The sequence below is a fragment of the Pelobates fuscus genome, chromosome 5 (genome assembly GCF_036172605.1).
Source record: "Pelobates fuscus isolate aPelFus1 chromosome 5, aPelFus1.pri, whole genome shotgun sequence".
Taxonomy (NCBI): Eukaryota; Metazoa; Chordata; class Amphibia; order Anura; family Pelobatidae; genus Pelobates; species Pelobates fuscus.
The window spans coordinates 191,496,687-191,515,643 of record NC_086321.1 but is presented as its reverse complement, the minus strand read 5'-3'; the positions used below and the strand labels follow the sequence as shown (position 1 = coordinate 191,515,643).

Sequence of the window (18,957 nt, the reverse complement as noted above, 5' to 3'; positions counted from 1 at the left end):
TAAATCCCCCCAGTATTTAATTTCTCATCTTCTCTATTTGCTTTCTCTATGCTGACAGCCAGATGCCCATGATATAATTTACAACAATGCTTAACTTGGAGCTAGGTGGACGGTGTGTAGTTGGAGGTTATCAAGGTGTGCATATGTGCATTTAATTCAATTTTTCACACCTCACAAATACATATTTGTTAAATATAGGGATAAGTAAGCACAATATTAAAAATCATGGGATCTGATTTTCTGTTTGCTTCTAATGTTTATCGTCATACTTAATTTCAAAGCAATTATAAAATATATGCTGAAACGCAGTATTTCCTATTAATAAATGAATATAATAAAATAGCACTTTATTTTGAATAGTAAAGGTGTGCATTAACCACATAAGAAAACAGATGTTCTTCACCTACAGTTCTAACATGTCTCCACTGCCTGTATCATACAGTTATTTGGGTTTCTCTTATTCCTCCTTATCATTAATATCCACCCTCCACTAAAATTGTGTTTGGTTTGTCATTTAATATAAGGAAGCGGCTTCTGCTCTTCAGTCATTCATCTTTCTCCACTTTGATCTGTATATAAGCATTGAGATCAGGGCAGAATGATTTCCTTCCCCTTTCTACACCGTCCAGTTCTCCCATCTCATCCTCTTCTTCCCTTTCCCAGTCTGGGTTATAGAGATGTGGAGGAAGTAGCTGTGCCTCTGCAGATGGGAGCCGGTCACAGAGGGCACCATAAATACGGTTGGCTTTGTTGCCATGTTTAGAGTGGGAGTCTATTCTGTAACATAGTCTAGATAGCTCTTCTGCTCGAAATCGGGGTGGTCGGGCAACCCAGACACCAGGCTCTGAGAGACTGTCCTCTTCATCAGACATCAACTCTTCAGTCACTCCTTCCCAAAGAGCTTGATCTTCCAATGGAAACTGCTGTACTCCCCAGGAACGGTTTGCAAACAGCTGTTTAAAACATAAATGGTATATTGTCAGAGAGAGATACAAAAATTCAGATCTAGAGAGGGAAAAAGATGCAATATACACTTATTTAAATAAGGTGCAAAATTGCTGTGTAAAAGCTATTAAACTATTGTTACAATATATAATTGACCATTATGTTCCTCTTACCCTGTATCTCCTGCTTCTCAGTTTTTTTTCTTCCTTCTCTTTCAGGCTTTTGAAGGGATTCATGGAATTCCGATATTCTCTCCTCTTAGTCAGAAAGTAAGCAACACATGCACCTACACAGAAACATTACAGTGTTTTGGGTTTTTTTTTTTTGCATTCCCTTTGACTAAAGAAACTCATTTTCCCAAATCAAATTCCCAGATGCATTTAATAAACTTTATTTTATAATGTCACTGTATGTTGATGGACAACAAATCTGAGCACTGCTTCTAGTCTGAAACTGAAAAGCGATATGGTACTATTCAAGCTGAAAGTATCTTGTCTCCTTAGGTATCAGATGATCTATGATCAAAATGCATTGATAGCTCCTATGAGTTAATGTGTCTGTAGCAGTTAAGAGTGGTGATGCACAGCTCTGAGAATTATGACACAAATCCAGATCTCAAAAGGGAGAACATGTAACAGCCCAGTTTCAGTTTACGTAGATTTTTAATAACCCACCACCATTAATTCCAGGGGGTATAAAAAACAACTCTTATTTATGTTACTCTACATCAGGGGTACCCAAAAGGTAGATTCACAGATGTTGTAGAACTACAACTCCTATGATGCTTTGCATGCTTTTAGAACGACAAAGTATCATAGAAGTTGTAGTATTAAAACATATGGGGATCTACGAAGAAAAGAGGAGACGTCTGTCACTCACCTAAATAGGTGTATATACCAACAAGATGGAGAGGTAGTCGAAAGGTAATAATACTTTATTAATAATAAAAACACATAGTGCAGAGACTAGAGCACGAACACAAAAATGATAAATAATAATAAAGAATAATAATCAATCCACCCAATCCTTTGCTCCTAATCTAATCCAATGTAATGGACAGTGGCAATAGGAAGGGAAGAGCGAGTATAGGGAAAAGGGGAGGGGGAAATGGGTGAACGAAACTAGGCTGAGTGAAATATACGATGCCTAGAGGAAAAAACTCATTTCAATTATTGCAGTGTATTAGTAGCGTCATATGGTAATTGACCACTACGGGTCAGTAAAGAGTTAACTTCCAATCTAGTTAGCTTACTTCATTGATACAACTGTATCCGATGTTGGTGTATATACAAAATAGAGGCAAAAACTTGTGTCAAACGGACAACATAGAATGTAACAAGTCTGTCAATGTTGCACTAAGCCGATGCCACGTTAACACCTAACAGGGACAATGAAGTCAGTCCGTAACGTGGACTATTGCTCCAGTTCTAAGTGGGGTTATATGTATCGTAATCGTGGTTTCTCAAAGAGTAAATAGTTAATCCGATAGTCAGACAAATTGTAGCGAGTCTGTTAGTTTGGTACTGAGCCAATACTGACAGGGTACTCCAATCGAAACGCAAGGTTGCGTGTTGAGTACCTACTATGTCTGAGAGGGTGTTAAATGCATATATGATTTTGCAGAGTTAACACTTGGCTCGGATAATGAAGTAGGTCCTGTTACATGGGCTATAATTCTAGTACTGAATGGAATTATGTGTATCCGATGGTACACTGTAATCCCAGTACCAAGTTCCCTGCGTAAGTATTCTTGATACTCTAAGTCATCTGTTAGTCCTGTGTGGCATCCGATTGTGCTCACGATTTATCAGGAAACTAACAGTGGCTAAATTAGCAGGTATAGCTCCTATGTCAAAATGTCTATGTTTGGAGAGAGACAGAAAAGGAATAGTGCCTTCATGGGCACTAGTTATAGTAAAGAGAGTGTGCCAGTGAGACGGCACAATAGTGAGTAGGTAAAGAAAAAATATATATACACTGTGAAATGGTTTAAATCAATACCCAAATCGGTATAGAGATAACTTTCCAATACTGCTATGTCAGAATGTCAAATTCCCAAGACAAATATATAAGGTATCTTCTCCTAACGCAATCGGTCTGTTAACTGTCTAAACTTCCGAAGGGCTGTAGAGACCACTAGGGTAAGCTTATAGTAAGGCAGATGTTGTGACCCGATCGTCAGGTATTTGGAGGAATGAAGTCTTTTTTATGGAATGACGGAAAGCAGATGACGATCTTGAGCTGATGTCGGTGTAAACCCGACGCGCGTTTCGCCTGGATTAGAGGCTCGTCAGGGGGAGATATGGGGATCTACCTTTTGGGCTCCCCTGCTCTACATTAACCCATTCTGAATGAAATTCCTGAGTGCATCTTGACATGATTAAAAATAATGTTTTTTGCATATATTTCCATTTGTTACTGGGCTGTTTTCTTTGTTGAAAGACTACACTACAGTCATTACAACTGGAGCAACTTATATTACATACAATCAGATGTTTAACTTTATTGCATGTAAATAATATACTATGCAGAAATTCCCCAGAATGGGAAACCAGTGATCTGAAGCTAGGCATCATTCAATTAAATACAAACCAAGGCTTCAGGCTGAAATGGTATGCTTCCAGCAGTCTGTGCGGCCTGTACTTTGCATATTGTGCATGGTACTTTAGATGCCCTGTGGAAAACCGAACATTGGGAACTTTTCTGTATAGGAATGTTGTTTCATTTGCCTTGTGAAGTGTATTTATGACTCATAATTGTGTAAAGAAACACACATTATATAGACAAACACATGGACTCTAGGGCACTGAATGAACCTCACCTTTTAATTCTTTATCTGTGTAGTGGTGTATACTGGATACAAGCTCTTGTCTCAGCTTCTCCACCAAGAATTTTAAAACAGAAATATTCCAGGATGACTTGATGCTGTAATGGGATCTAATGATTAAAATCCATACTTTTAGTTTAAGGAATAGAAACCATAACACCACAATAAATGAACAATCCTCACCTCTCTGAGCCATTGAAGCGCTTGTTGTTGGAGATGTGGTTATGAATGTTATGCACCAGTTTCTGAAAAAAAAGGCAAGAGATGTAATTATTAATATATAAAGAAAATGTGCATTGTGTATCAATTAATACAACAAATCACATATTTGCAATCAAGAAAATTAAATAAAAATGTAAAAAAAAAGGGTTTTGTTTTACAATGTAAACTGTTTACAGTAACTTGGATGACAATTAAAAATACACATTTTAAGTGTTCATCGCAATTTCCCTGACTAAGCCCTTGAAAAAAAAAGTTTTCGCTATAATAACACATTTCTGTAACCACACAAAAAACACCTAATTGAAGAATACAAACTTACAGACAAAACCAGGTCTCGTTTCCGACGGGAGTTTTTTTGACCATTGTTTCTCTGGCGGCTACTTGATCCAGTGTAGAACTGAGAGAACATTGATGGTGAGGCTGGTTGCCGCATATCAGTTGTACCAGATGTGGCTTCCGCCATCATTAACCCACCAGGACTAAGGGATCCATCTTTTTGAATCAAAAGATGTGAATGTGTGGACTTTAAAACTGGGGGAACAGATTCACACAAAACATCTGTTGAATCTCCATGAGGCCGGGAGGTAGCAAGCTGCTTTACAAAATTGGGAGCTAAAATCCTTGGAGCAGAAGCATCTTGACTCAAGAAGTCGTCAATACCCTGTAAGAGCAAAATAAATGGGATAATCTGAATATGCTGCTTATGATTACCTGTCTAAAGCATTTATTAATGTGACCACTTATTATAAGGGAACAGTTTTCTACAGAAAAATACAAGTATCAATGATTTTATTAAACATGATTAAGAAGGGATTAATATACAAGTTGCTGGTGAAAAAAATAAACATTTGCGTTTACGTGCATCTGATGGTAAGGAGTCAGTACACCTGCCAGGGGTGCTGTAAATCGGAGCGGCCTCTATTAAAGAGTTACCACAACCAACATGACCACTTCCTAACATGGTGGTAGAGGTATGTATGTGCAGTGTTTATGCTTGAAGCACTGCACATGCAGTTATTTTTAATTGTGTGCTGTGGGCATCTGTCCTCCTAGTACACGTAACATTGGCAACCCAGAACTATGTTCCTGGCTGTATGTACTGTGCATAAAATCGTCTGTTGTCAGCGACCACAACACGCTGAGAACTGACGGGAAAATCTTCCCCTTGCTAGCTCTCCCCTCCCTCTTTCTGGACAATCCCTCCGAGCTCACTCCATTGCCAGCCGTTGTTTTTTAATCAAAACCATAGAATTTATCAATTGATTTTACAATTCAGTTTAGTCCATGCACACATTGGGAAATAGGGGGAAATAGAAAATGGATAAGATTCACTTTTACAGTTATTTTTTTAGCGCAATTTATTAACTCTGTCAGAATTTTTTATTCCTTCCGCCCTAAACGTGATTTTTGAATACGTCATTTTTGTAGTGATGCAGATATATCATTATTTCTGCCAGAAAAGTGTTCTCTTGCCAGTCTCTCTTTTTTTGTCGCCACTCTGAATTTAAGCTAATTACAGTGATTGACAGGGAGCCAAGATGGATGGCATCCTGTGTCAGGATAGAGATAAATACGGTATTTCTGCATTTAATTTCATTATAAGACAAGACCACAAGCACATATTTGTTAATTATACAGGGTCAGTAAACATTATATTAAAAATCCTGGACATTCCCTTCTACAGCTGTGAAATTCTATAGCTATTTAGCATTCCATTGTGTTGGCAAGAATGCCAAAGCCCCAAATTAGGGCATTAACTGTTGCCAAATGGTTTAATTCCTGAAAGCAAGAAGGTGCCTGGACACTCTTTTTGCCAATGACAACTTAAAGGGACACTATAGTCACCAGAACAGCTACAGCTTAATGCACTTGTTCTGGTGAATATAATCATTATATGCAGGCATTTTACATTGCCCCTAGGGACACCTCAATTCCCCATAGGAAAGCATTGGATTGACTAAAAATGGGCAATTCTGATGATGTCAACAAGGGGGTGGGGCTAGCGCCGGCAGACCCACACAGCGCTGGAAATAAGGTGAGAATTATTAACTTTTAAGGGGGCAAGCCACCTAAATGGTGGGTTTAGCAATATAGGTTCAGGAATACACATTTGCGTTCCTGACCCTATAGTGTTCCTTGAAATGTCATTAAGATGTTATTGGGATGGGAGTCTTTGTTTAAATTGCATTTCATGGAAACACGACAGATGGAGCAAAATTATGTCGTAGTTTTGAAAATATAGACATAAGGAGAGGTAAGAACAAAGCTCATGGATAGACCACTGATTATAAGGAATGAATGCATTCACTTACCGGTACATGCATGGGACTAAGGAGTGGCGTAGTTTCGCCAAGAGGAGGGCCAGCAGACAAACATCCTTCTCTTAAATTCCTGTCCATAGGTGATGTGTGAAGTCCAGGAACTAAAGATGCAGATGCGGCACCCAACTGCCTTAATTCCTCTATAACAACTTGCACACCCCCAATTTCTTCAACCTCTTCGTCATCTGGCGTTTTGCATCTAGCAGTGGGAATTGTTGGAGTTTTGGCTCTTTCAGGTTTTTCGCACAACTTTCTTAGATTGCTGACTTCCTCTTGTAGGCTACTCAAGAGGTTGCTATTTTCCTTAGCTACACTTAATGCAGATTCAGCCAGTCCTACTGCTTTCTCCATCCTCTGATAGATAAGGTGTAGAAGTTGCTCACATCCCTGGACTGCAACTCCTTGTCCAGTTACTGTGACAGGAGTAACTCCTTCAACATGAACAGTTCCTGCTTGGTTGTTTTCATTTTTACATCCACACTTAGCCTCGTTTTGTCCATGTGGAGGAGTGAACAGAATGGTGGCACTAAATGACATTTTTGAAACACTAAAAAATACAGGGTTAGAAACAATTTATGATACACTAGAAGTCTGACACGGTTTGTAGAATTGTAAAGAACACTGGATTTGCCTTTGGAGCTAGAGAAACGTAGATCCATAGAATTCAATGCTACATGCTCAGAAAATTTGCAATCCAACTGTCTTATTTTTGGGCTGTCATGGCTTCTAGCTCCAGGGGATCTTCAAGCCCTGTAATAAATATTTAGAATGGTCCTGTATTAGTATTTTGCCAGATGCACGAATAATTGGCTGTTCCACAATTTAATTGCAAAAATTCCTTATATAGTCTTTTAACAGTAACCCTGTTTCTCAAATGAATACTTTTGCTTCAAACCATATACTTTCACCAGCTGTCTTTGTGACTAGTGCGGCAAGGCATTTTACACCTAAGAACGTTTTTTTTTTTAACACTCCACTTTTTATTTCACCAATGTTTTCCCTATAAAATTAGTTGTGTGACTAATCTTCCTCCAAAATAAAATGCTCCAAAATATTTTTTTTTTCTGTAGATTCCTTCTTTAATATGTTAGGGATTATTTTCTACTCTAAATATTCTATAGAATTATAAGGCAGGTGCTGGGATAATTTGCTTTGGTGATGTTTTGTCTTGTGTATATTGTACAGGAAGGTAATATCTATTCTGCCTGATACAAGTGACACAACTAAACATATTTTGCTTGAATACTATTTTCCCATGTACCTAAAATGTAATAGACTCTTGAATGGTAAATTCCTCTTGTGCATTACCTTCAGTAGTTCACGCAGTACTGGGTACATTGATGATGTAGTTTGCATAATCTGTGAGAACAAGTAAAGGAAGTTTATAATATTGTTTTACTGTAGTGGTTATGGTGTCAGGAATGTCCTGCCCCTTGTAAGGAGTCAAACCGTTTATAAAGTTTGACTTCTTAGCTGTTGTCCGCTAGTCTCTGCTCCCCGCCTTCATTATTAATGCTGTAAGTTCCGAATGCAGGAACTTCCATTAGGTTTTTTTGCTGTGTCTTTCAGTGCCAGTCTTAGCTCATTGGTTCTCAGGCATTAGTAGTGAGGCGGGGTGCAGTTTCTGGCAGAATCCAGGTAAGAAGTAAGATGGGGCGCCAGTGCACTAATGACACACCAAAGTAGTAATGGTTCTTGGAGTGTTCCTTTAATGCACTGTTGTTGTGGTGCTTAAAGTGACACTTTAAACTTCAAAACTAAGCTGTGTTGCCAAGCTGTTCTTTATTCAAACAAGAAATCTACATATTCGTAAAAAGAAACAAATCCATTTTCTCTCAATCTCTCCAGCAACCCTACTCACTTGTATTCCCCATTAACACAGCTCTCAACATTGCCTTTGTTTTCCTTTTCCTATAATATAAAAGGCATAGTGTCTGTCACTATAAATGGATAAATTCCCCTATTCCGGTGTAATATCCCCATGAACATACCTAGTGTGTGACTACCCCTGTGTGTGTAGTGTGCAGCTCCCTGCTGTATGTCTGTATCCCACGTGATGCGCTCGCTCTATAAGGGGAGTGAAGGTGTTCTTACAACATGCAATACTGTAGTTCAAACCTTCCCGCGCTGGGTGACGAAAAACATAGGGGGCGTGGTCTGTATACAGAATGGACTTTGCGTCACGCAACCCAAAGCCATTTTCTGTACGCGCGACATACAGAGAGCCGTGTACCTCGCGTGCATCCAAAGCCACGCCCATCTGCAAGCCGATTGGGTGACACCGCACTGGGCTCCGATTGGCTGCCCGGGACAGTCAGTAATAAGGGGTGAGGGGGTGGTGGCTGGGTCCACTTACTACCGAATGCTGCCCTCGCACCGCACTCATTAACCCCCTGCATGCCAGGGGGCGCCACCATGGGGTGGGGAGGCTCTCATTAGCCCTCACTGCGGCACACACACTGCCCTCTCCGACTGGTAACCCGTTATTTATTCGCCGAGCTCCCGCTGAGCCCTCCCTGTATACCGCCAGACACGGATAGGCAGCACCGGGTACCCGGGCGGCAATGGGAGCTCTGACTGCCGAGTGCATGGGTAGGCAACAATAGTCTCGCCAGATCTTGTGGACTACATCTCCCATGATGCTTTGCCACCATTGTGGCTGTAACAGAGGGAGACGTAGTCCACAACATCTGGAGTGCAAAAGGTTGCCCGACTCACAGCCTCGGGAGTCACTGTCACAGGTCTGGGCATCCTGTTCAATAAGAGCCAAGGCCGACTGAGCACCATGGGACATGTAGTTCACACATCTGGAGTGTCACAATCACCTATTACTGCCCTATGTGTACACATGGCCCTAACCTCACAAGGATGCTGCATCTCATTACACCTGGCCGGTAGAAGACTGGCTGAGCATCATGGGAAACATAGTCCATCATAGCTGGAGTGCCAGAGAGCGCCCACAGCAAGAGTAATTAATCAACACACATTAACCCCTTCCTGGCACAGCGTAACTAGGAGGAATAAAACTGCACACCCACATGGGACAAGTAACCTCTTCCTCGCCAACTCCCCTCACAGAAGAACAGTAAAAGTAACAATTCTACAATATGTGAACATTCTCATTTTACTACTAATAGGGTTTACAAGTATACCTATCCCCTTTAAACATGATACAGAGCCAGGAGCCACCCCCACCAGAGTTAAAGATACAAGTATGAAGACAGCACAGAATATACCAGCAGGGGGAGGGTAGGAAGGGCACAGAGTGAATATACATCCAGGAAAAGAGGCATTGTGAAAAGAGCCTGGATTAGGGTGAGAAGAGAGAAGAGAAGGGTCAATAAATGTGGTTTTGGGGTGCTCTGATACCCCCAATGAGTTGCATTTCTCGGTTTTGTTAAAGGATACGTGAAGGTCAGCATGTCCCCTTTGTATTCTTGGTGCTGTGTGTGCACAGCCGGGTGCACAGCTGGTACACGCCTCTCCAGCCTCTCTATTGGAGAGCTGGGCACAGGAAGGTGGGATCACACTGCGTACACAGGGGCCCTTCAGGGGAATCTGGTACATTTTAACCCATTTTAAAAAAGGACACTGAAACCTGCTATTTATTGTGTGTGAGTACACACATTTAGCAGTACACCCCCAATATCAGATTTAATATTTATATTAAAAAAATATATATATTTCTTATAGCAGATGGTGTATCAGTAAATCACCATAACCATGCATGGTAATGGCAATCATGGCACTGTGCAATACCCATTCATCACATGAAACATTCTGTGTTCATCCAACTGGGCTGTGTGAGCACTTGATGCCATTTTCACTTGAACACGGTTTCCACTTATTATTAGGGTTTATATATGGGGATTTAGTCACTAACTTGGAATTGTGGATAATCCCCAGCCTTTGTTTAATTAAACAATCCCATATTTTTGCAAATTACCCTGCTTATCAAGGAGAGTACCAGGTGAAATCCTAGAGAAAAATTCTGTACAAACCCAGATTGGTTCTATTTATGCACAGGTTTATTAACCCCACTCTACACATGTACAATTAGTTTATCAAACACACATCACTGCAATTCATTCTAATTATTTAGTTTTTACTGTTTTGTAGAATAAGCATCAAAATTGGAAATGTGTTTTTTGGCAAATTTTTTCATGTTTTATTCTTAGATAGGTCATACTATATTGTCACTTTTTTTGTGCGTGCAAATAGGTACAGCAGTGCTTTTCTTGCCACAACAGCATTCACAAGCGCAGTCGTAAGAAACCTAGTATAACATAAGTTTGGCATGTTTAGAACTTGCACATTTTTTTGAAATTTAATGATTCAACATTATAACATTAGCAAACGAAGGTAAATATGCCAGTTGATCGACAGTAGTAAGTATGAAAATAAACAGGTTATGTGAACGGACGGTAGGGTAAATAGAGTTATGTGAGCAAGGTGTATACGAAAGCTGTGCGTATAGTTTCTGCCATATTGTCAGGTATTCATTATCTAGATTAGGCATATAAATGTAACCAGGACTACCCTGTCAATTGTAGGGTATAGCTAGCTAGGATCAGGCATAGACGGTCAGTAAAATATAATAGGTGTAAACATGTTTGACAGTACTAGTGGGATTATTATTGTTAGTACCACTGGGTGCTCCTGGTGTTAAGAGGTATACATATACTACAGCTAGCCCTTCCTTGCAATAATGGACTGACAGTGTGGTATTAGAGTCCATGGCTGCAGAGAAGAGTTGGTCTGTGCCGATATTTACTCATCCGATGCCTGTAGATGGAGCTTCAGCGACACCAGTGTGCAGCGTTCTGCTGGGATGTGGTGGGGGACAGCTTCTGCAGCCTATGCCTCTGCTTGGTAGTGCGGGAGAGTCTCTAGGCTTTGCTGCGTGAGGGAAGTATGTCAGGGCATCTTCTTCGCCCTCCCCGGCGTGCAAGGGGGTGTGTCGCTGGAATCCGTGGGCTGAGCCGCACGTGAGACTGATGTCACCGCCTCCAGAATGCCGTGAGGCACTTTGGTTGCCTTACGTCTGATGCGGTTACCTAGTTTCCGTCGTTTTGGTCTGAGCGTTGCGGCAGCAGCCGGCATGGCCCTCCGGCCCGCAGGTCAGTATCAGGCTTGAGAGGTGCTTTTGGGCATGATTTCCCGACAGGGAAGTCAGGGTCTCCGTGTCCCCCGCCACTGCGCTTTCTCCGATGTGCCTTGGGCTGTGAGGATTGCGCCTGAGCCTCCAGTCGCTGCCAAAACCTCTCAAATACCCTGTCTAGGCGTTGCAACATGCCGTCTATCAGGTTCGGTAGGATCAGCTCCTGCACGTGCCCCTGTTCAGGGAACTCGTTCACCATCTTAGGTGTGTCAGCCAGGATCTCCATGTGGCAGGAGTCGGTCCTCCGGGCGCAGAGTGAGTTCACTGGGCTAGCAAGGGGGGACCTAGATGACCCCCGCTGGTCCATAGAGGGGGAGGGCTGACTCTGTTTGAGTGTCTTGCCACCAGGCAAAGTAGGATAGCGTCCGCCTTTCCCACGCCCGGTCGCTGGTAGGCCGCAGAGCCTCTAGTCAGGGTTTCCAGTGGTAGAAAAGCCCGTAAGAGGTATCCCCAGCATCACCAGTGTGTCGGGAACAGGCTTAGTTATGCTCTGCAGTCTGGGAAGTTGTTGGCTCAGGTTTATTGTCGTTTGTAGGGTGTCAGTCGTGGGAGCCCATGTAGCACATGTCTTGCTTGTTCAATGGCAAGGCTCCACCCCCCATACTGTCACATTTTAAATATCCTGAGATTGAGTTGTAGTTTTGCCAAGTATGCTTACAAATAAAAATCCATTTAAAAAAGTTATTTATTTATTCTGCTAAAAGGAACAGTCAATATATCATAGAAATACCCGCAATCCTATGTACAATGCAAATCAAATTTTATTACATGACCAAAAATTAAAATATGTTCAGAATTAATCTATATACACCTATCAAGGAACACTAATCAAATAGTTGATATAAAATCAATTTATACTATATGCATCAATTCTCATATATAAATAGTTCATCAAACAAAACACAGAAAATATGAAAAATTAACACATCCACTGTAACAAATGAGCAAATACATGCATAAATTGCTGTGCCATATATTTACCTCATCAATCAAAAGAGGAAAGAAAAATCACCCAACGTTTCGGCACAAATAGCCTTTATTAAGGGTGTAGAGTGAATGACGTCACTCATCAATAGGTATATATAGCAAAACCAACAAATTAACCCCTTCAGGACGGAGTCAATAGTGCACGTTCTGATCAAAACAAAACGTAAACAAAAACTGGAATTTGCGCTATATGTCTGTTCACCCGTAGTTCCCCTCTTTCAAATTATATGCACCCACACTTATTATATATAATTTTGTTCAGGAGAAACAGGGCTTTAATCTATCATTAACTATTCATATATGGAACATCATTTATTATGAATAAAAGTAAAAAAAATGTGAGAAAATAAGATTTTTTTTAAAATTTGCATTTCCGTCTGACATTTTAACTGTGAATGTCATAATACTGTTAGGTTTTACTGCAAAAAAAATGCACATATTTGTAATCAGCGATGTCTCACGAGTACAACAGTACCCCCCATTAACAGGTTTTATGTTGTTTTGGAAAGTTACAGGGTCAAATATAGAACATTACATTTTCAAATTGAAATTTGCCCGATTGGTAATGTTACCTTTGAGACGGTGTGGTAGCCCAGGATTGAGAATTACCCCCATAATGGCATACCATTTGAAAAAGTAGACAAGCCAAGGTATTGAAAGTGGGGTATGTTTAGTCTTTTTTAGTAGCCACTTAGTCACAAACACTGGCCAAAGTTAGCGTTCATATTTGTTTTTGTGTGAAAAAAGCAAAAAACGAATATTTGGCCAGTGTTTGTGACTAAGTGGCTACTAAGAAAGACTGGACATACCCCACTTGCAATACCTCGGGTTGTCTACTTTTGCAAATGGTATGCCATCATGGGGGTAATTCTCATTCCTGGGCTACCATACTCTCTCAAAGGCAACATAACCAATCTGGCAAATTTCAATGTGAAAAAAATGAAATGCAAGCCTTATATGTGACTCTCTAACTTTCCAAAACACCATAAAACCTGTACATGGGGGGTACTGTTATTCTCAGGAGACTTCGCTAAACACAAATATTAGTGTTTTAAAACAGTAAAACATATTACAACAATAATATAGACCATAAAAGTGCAGTTCGCTTGTAAAAAATGCAAAAAACTTCACTTTTACTTAAAATATCATTGTTGTAATACAATTTACCAGTTTGAAACACGAATATTTGAGTTCAGCGAAGTCTCCCGAGTAAAACAGTACCCCCTATGTACAGGTTTTATGGTGTCTTGGAGAGTTACAGGGTCAAATATAGTGCTTGCGAATTAAATTCTCTGCACTTTCTCCCTGTGTTGTCAGGCATGTCAATCAAATTTTAATTAATCAAATCACATAATTACGTTAAAAGATTATTTAAATATACATGTAGAATTTTAATATATATGCTTTTATAGGTATTTAAATTCTACGTGTATACTAATGTAATCTTTTATGTAATTATATGTATTTATCTATATATATATATTTGCGGTTATTTGTATTTTATATATATATAGATATATATAGAATGTCATTCTAAGTGTATTTTGTTACCGACATATATATATTAATAACAAAATACAGTATGCATATATAATTTATATTAAATTTTGTTTCAATATTTTATTTATTTTATTATTTTATTTATTTATTATTTTAATTATACGTATTTATATATAATATATATATGTACATCTATTAAATATATAATATATATACATATTATATATATGTAACGTCATTCTAAGTGTATTTTAATATTAATATATATACTTATATTAATATTAAAATACACTTTGTATGACGTTACATATATAATATGTATATATATTATATATATAATATTTATACATATTATATATATATAAAAATATATTTAATTTATTTTTACACTTGTCTTTTATTTATTTTTTATACTTCCCACCAGCAGGGGGACTGTCTGATATTTCAAACAGTCCCCCTGCTGGCAGATCCACAGCCAGCTATAGAGGGCCATGTGATCGCTCTTTGAGAGCGATCACATGGCCCCCGGGGGCCTGATTTGCCGTGGGAGGGCTGCCTGGGCTGTGAGGCAGTCCTCCCGAAGCGGATCGCGGCGGAGGTAAGTACATCTTACCTCCTGGGGCTGCAAGCCGTTACGGCGTGCTATGCCGTCATAACGGCTTTAAAGCCCACTTAACCCGTGACGGCATAGTACGCCGTAACAGCGTTAAGGGGTTAAAAAGGCAGTAGCTACTCCCCAAACCAATCAAGTACCCAACTTGAAAACAAAGTCACCTGTGTAACCAAGTAAAAGTAAATATGAAAAAAAACAGAGATGGTGGACTGTTGCTGCAGAAACACTCCAAGCATAATCAATATAGCTGTTGTAGTGATTATGGTTCCAGGATTGCCCTTATGCCCTATCAATGTAAGTGTCATGATCTTGTGCAGGTCAGATAGGAGACTTATGCCAGGGTTGTTATTTGAGACTTTATTTGTGCTTTTAGACATATTATGCAAATTGAGGAAAAACAGACTTTAGGCAATATGCCGCAAGACAGGATACAGGGTAGAAGGTAAGTCTGGAGCAGGTTGGTATGGAGCAGGGTAGAAGGTAAGTCTGGAGCAGGTTGGTATGGAGCAGGGTAGAAGGTAAGTCTGGAGCAGGTTCACAGGAGCCAGGAACTAAAGTCTTTCAGGTAGATCACCAACTTCAATGTAAAGGCCCTGTTGTAAGCAGGATGTAGACCTATGTAGCTGAAGCAAGTAATTAGTCCTAGGCAGGTGAGGAATGAGGTGACTAGTGGCTAGGGAGGCCACTAGTGGTTGAGAACTGGAACTTCTTTTTAAAGGAACAGAAACACAAATATAAAACATACCGTATATACTCGAGTATAAGCCGACCCGAATATAAGCCGAGGCCCCTAATTTTACCCAAAAAAACTGGGAAAACTTATTGACTCAAGTATAAGACTAGGGTGGGAAATGCAGCAGCTACTGGTAAATTTCTAAATAAAATTAGATCCTAAAAAAAATATATGAATTGAATATTTTATTTACAGTGTGTGTATAATGAATGCAGTGTGTGTATAATGAATGCAGTGTGTGTATAATGAATGCAGTGTGTGTATAATGAATGCAGTGTTTGTATAATGAATGCAGTGTGTGTTTAATGAATGCAGTGTGTGTTTAATGAATGCAGCGTGTGTGTATGAGTGCAGCGTGTGTGTACGAGTGCAGCGTGTGTGTACGAGTGCAGCGTGTGTGTACGAGTGCAGCGTGTGTGTACGAGTGCAGCGTGTGTGTACGAGTGCAGCGTGTGTGTATGTGTGTGTTGCAGTGGTGGGGGGGTGGGCAATTTTATTATTTTATTTATTATTATTTTAATATATTTTTTTCATTATTATTTCTTCTTCTTATTTTTTATTTAATTATTATTTTTATTTTCGTCCCCCCTCCCTGCTTGATACATGGCAGGGAGGGGGGCTCCTTCCCTGGTGGTCCAGCATTGGCAGTTCAGTGGGGGGGGGGGGAGGGGGCTGGCAGAGATCTTACTTACCCGTCCTGCAGCTCCTGTCAGCTCTCTCCTCCTCCGCGCCGCCCGTGCAGCTCCCTCTGTCAGCTCACACTGTAAGTCTCGCGAGAGCCGCGGCTCTCGCGAGATTTACACTGGGAGCTGACCGAGGTGCTGAACGGACGGCGCGGAGGAGGAGAGAGCTGACAGGAGCTGCAGGACGGGTAAGTAAGATCTCTGCCAGCCCCCTCTCCCTCAGTCTGTATTATGACAATGCAAATTGCCATAATACAGACTATTGACTCGAATATAAGCCGAGTTCCGGTTTTTCAGCACAAAAAATGTGCTGAAAAACTCGGCTTATACTCGAGTATATACGGTAGTTGTCAGGATAAGATCCTGACAGTAAGTAGTCAAACCATTTAAGAATAGTTTACTAAAGTCCGCCAGGGTTTGGTTGCCTTCTTCTCTGGAGCCTGGAAGCTCCTACAAGCAGTGCTATCTTAACAGCATTATGGGCCCCCAGGCAAAGCAGTGCACTGGGGCCCTGCCTACACAACAACTTACAGAAATAGAAATGTAACTTATCAATAAAATTAAGATTATATTTATTGGTACCTCCACCAAAGGCAATACATACATACTGACTGCTGAATACGCACACAGACTGCGGAGTACACACAGACAGCCTGCTGAATATACACAGACTGCTGAATACACAGACTGCAGTGAGGTTGCAGTGTATGTGTGTGTGAGGGGTTCTGTGTGTGTGTGTGTGTGTGTGTGACAGGTGCTGTGTGTGTGAGAGGTGCTTTGTGTGAAGTGTGCTGGTGTGTGTGAGGGGTGCTGTATGTGAGAGAGGCGCTGTGTGTGAAATGTGTGAGGGGTGCTATGTGTGTGTGTGAAAGGTGCTGTGTGTGTGAGGGGTGCTGTATGTGAGAGATGCTTTGTGTAAAGTGTGCTGTGTGTGAGGGGTGCTGTATGTGAGAGAGGCGCTGTGTGTGAAATGGGTGCCATGTGTGTGACAGGTGCTGTGCGTCTGAGGGGTGCTGTGTGTGTGACAGGTGCTGTGTGTGTAAGGTGCTTTGTGTAAAGTGTGCTGTGTGTGAGGGGTGCTGTGTGTGTAAGAAGTGCTGTGTGTGTGTGAGGGGTGCTGTGTGTGTAAGAGGTGCTGTGTGTGAGAGGTGCTGTGTGTGAGAGGCACTGTGTGTGTGAGAGGTGCTTTGTGTGAAGTGTGCTGGTGTGTGTGAGGGGTGCTGTATGTGAGAGAGGCGCTGTGTGTGAAATGTGTGAGGGGTGCTATGTGTGTGTGTGAAAGGTGCTATGTGTGTGACAGGTGCTGTGTGTGTGAGGGGTGCTGTATGTGAGAGATGCTTTGTGTAAAGTGTGCTGTGCGTGAGGGGTGCTGTATGTGAGAGAGGCGCTGTGTGTGAAATGGGTGCTATGTGTGTGACAGGTGCTGTGCGTCTGAGGGGTGCTGTGTGTGTGACAGGTGCTGTGTGTGTAAGGTGCTTTGTGTAAAGTGTGCTGTGTGTGAGGGGTGCTGTGTGTGTAAGAAGTGCTGTGTGTGTGTGAGGGGTGCTGTGTGTGTAAGAGGTGCTGTGTGTGAGAGGTGCTGTGTGTGAGAGGCACTGTGTGTGTGAGCGGTGCTGTGTGTGTGTGAGGGGTGTTGCGTGTGTAAGAGATGATGTGTGAGGAATGCTGTGTGAGGGGTGCAAGGAGCAAATATTTTCTTGTTTTTTTTTTTTAAATATTAAATCTACATTAATAAAATCTGCATGTTCCCTGGTGGTCTGATGGTGATCTATATAGCCTGCAGCTCCTCTGGCTACAGGCTGTCTCCTATCCTACCAAGTTGTGTGGAGCGTTGCTAGAGGAATGAGCAACAACGCTTCACACCGCCTGCTCGCGGGAGGAGCGATCTCCTCCCAGGTCCCTCCTCCTGCCTCTGAGTCCTCCTGCCATCTCTCCCCTCTATCGAAGGTCCTTTGGGCCAGTGTGGGAGATCTTTAATCTCCTTACTGACCCGACAGGGCCCACGGCAAGAGAGCAGGGCCGGCTCTCCATGGGCCGGCAGGGGAGATCAAAGGATCTCAACTGTCGGCCTGGGCAGCACGGTGGGGCTCCCATGCCTGTGGGGTCCCCGGGTAACTGCCCAGCGTATCCATGGGAAAAAACATCCCTGACTCATCAGAAGTGGTGGCCTGATCCAATCACAGTGCTTCTCCATAGGATTGGCTGAGACTGACAAGGAGGCAGATCAAGGACAGAGCCAACACAAGCCAGCACAATTCAAACACAGCCCTGGCCAATCAGCATCTTTAACTAAAGTCATACTTGGACTAAATAATATCAAGTCACAAAGCCTTTACACAGTGCTTAAACCAATGTAAGTTTGGAGGACACTGCCTTTGAGAATAGTCAGGAATTCAATGCGGATTTCAAATTATATACCATAATGGCTGAAATGGTAGCATAACTGGCTTGGAGACATTTTTTAATTCAACTATTCTGGAATTACAGTAAAATGTATTTTTAATTAAATGTTTAACTTTTGTGAATAACCTTCAAAGACTTTGCGCTGCAACTAGAGATACAGTGCATTCAGACCCCTTAATTGTATTTACATTTGTTTAATGTTGCAGAGCAGGATTTGGGTGGTTCCTGACATTCATCTCTGCAGATGCTCTCACATTCTGTCTGGTTGGATGGGGACCATTCCATCTCCCATCTTGAGCTTACCCAGAGTGACCAGAGGATTCTTGGTCACCTCTCTTACCCAGGCCTTACTACCCCAACTGCTCAGTTTGTCCAGGCGACCAGCTCTAGGAAGAATTTTGGTAGTTACAAACTTTCACCATTTAATAATTATAGAAGACTACATGCTCTTGGGAATCTTTAATGCTGCCAGAATTTTTTTAGCCTTCCCCAGATCTGTGCCTCGATACAATCCTGTCTCTGAACTCTGCAGGCAGTTCCTTTGACCCCATGGCTTGTTTTT

The 18,957-nt window shown here is 41.4% G+C and overlaps 1 protein-coding gene across 3 annotated transcripts; it reads right to left on the bottom strand.

Annotated features, from left to right (window-relative positions):
- On the bottom strand, positions 1-9,810 carry C5H14orf93 (chromosome 5 C14orf93 homolog). 3 transcript variants are annotated; one of them, XM_063457136.1, is made up of 8 exons: positions 9,724-9,810; positions 7,624-7,674; positions 6,307-7,065; positions 4,314-4,655; positions 3,956-4,017; positions 3,767-3,882; positions 1,119-1,231; positions 1-953 (listed from the first exon to the last, which is right to left on the bottom strand). In XM_063457136.1, the coding sequence occupies exons 3-8, from the start codon at positions 6,850-6,852 to the stop codon at positions 546-548; spliced, it is 1,587 nt and encodes a 528-aa protein (XP_063313206.1). In that variant the 5' UTR covers positions 6,853-7,065; positions 7,624-7,674; positions 9,724-9,810; the 3' UTR covers positions 1-545. The 3 variants fall into 3 exon arrangements, with proteins under 3 accessions (XP_063313206.1, XP_063313208.1, XP_063313207.1); XM_063457138.1 differs by having other exon boundaries at positions 3,767-3,870; XM_063457137.1 differs by lacking the exon at positions 9,724-9,810 and having other exon boundaries at positions 7,577-7,643.
- Positions 9,811-18,957: the final 9,147 nt, after the last annotated feature.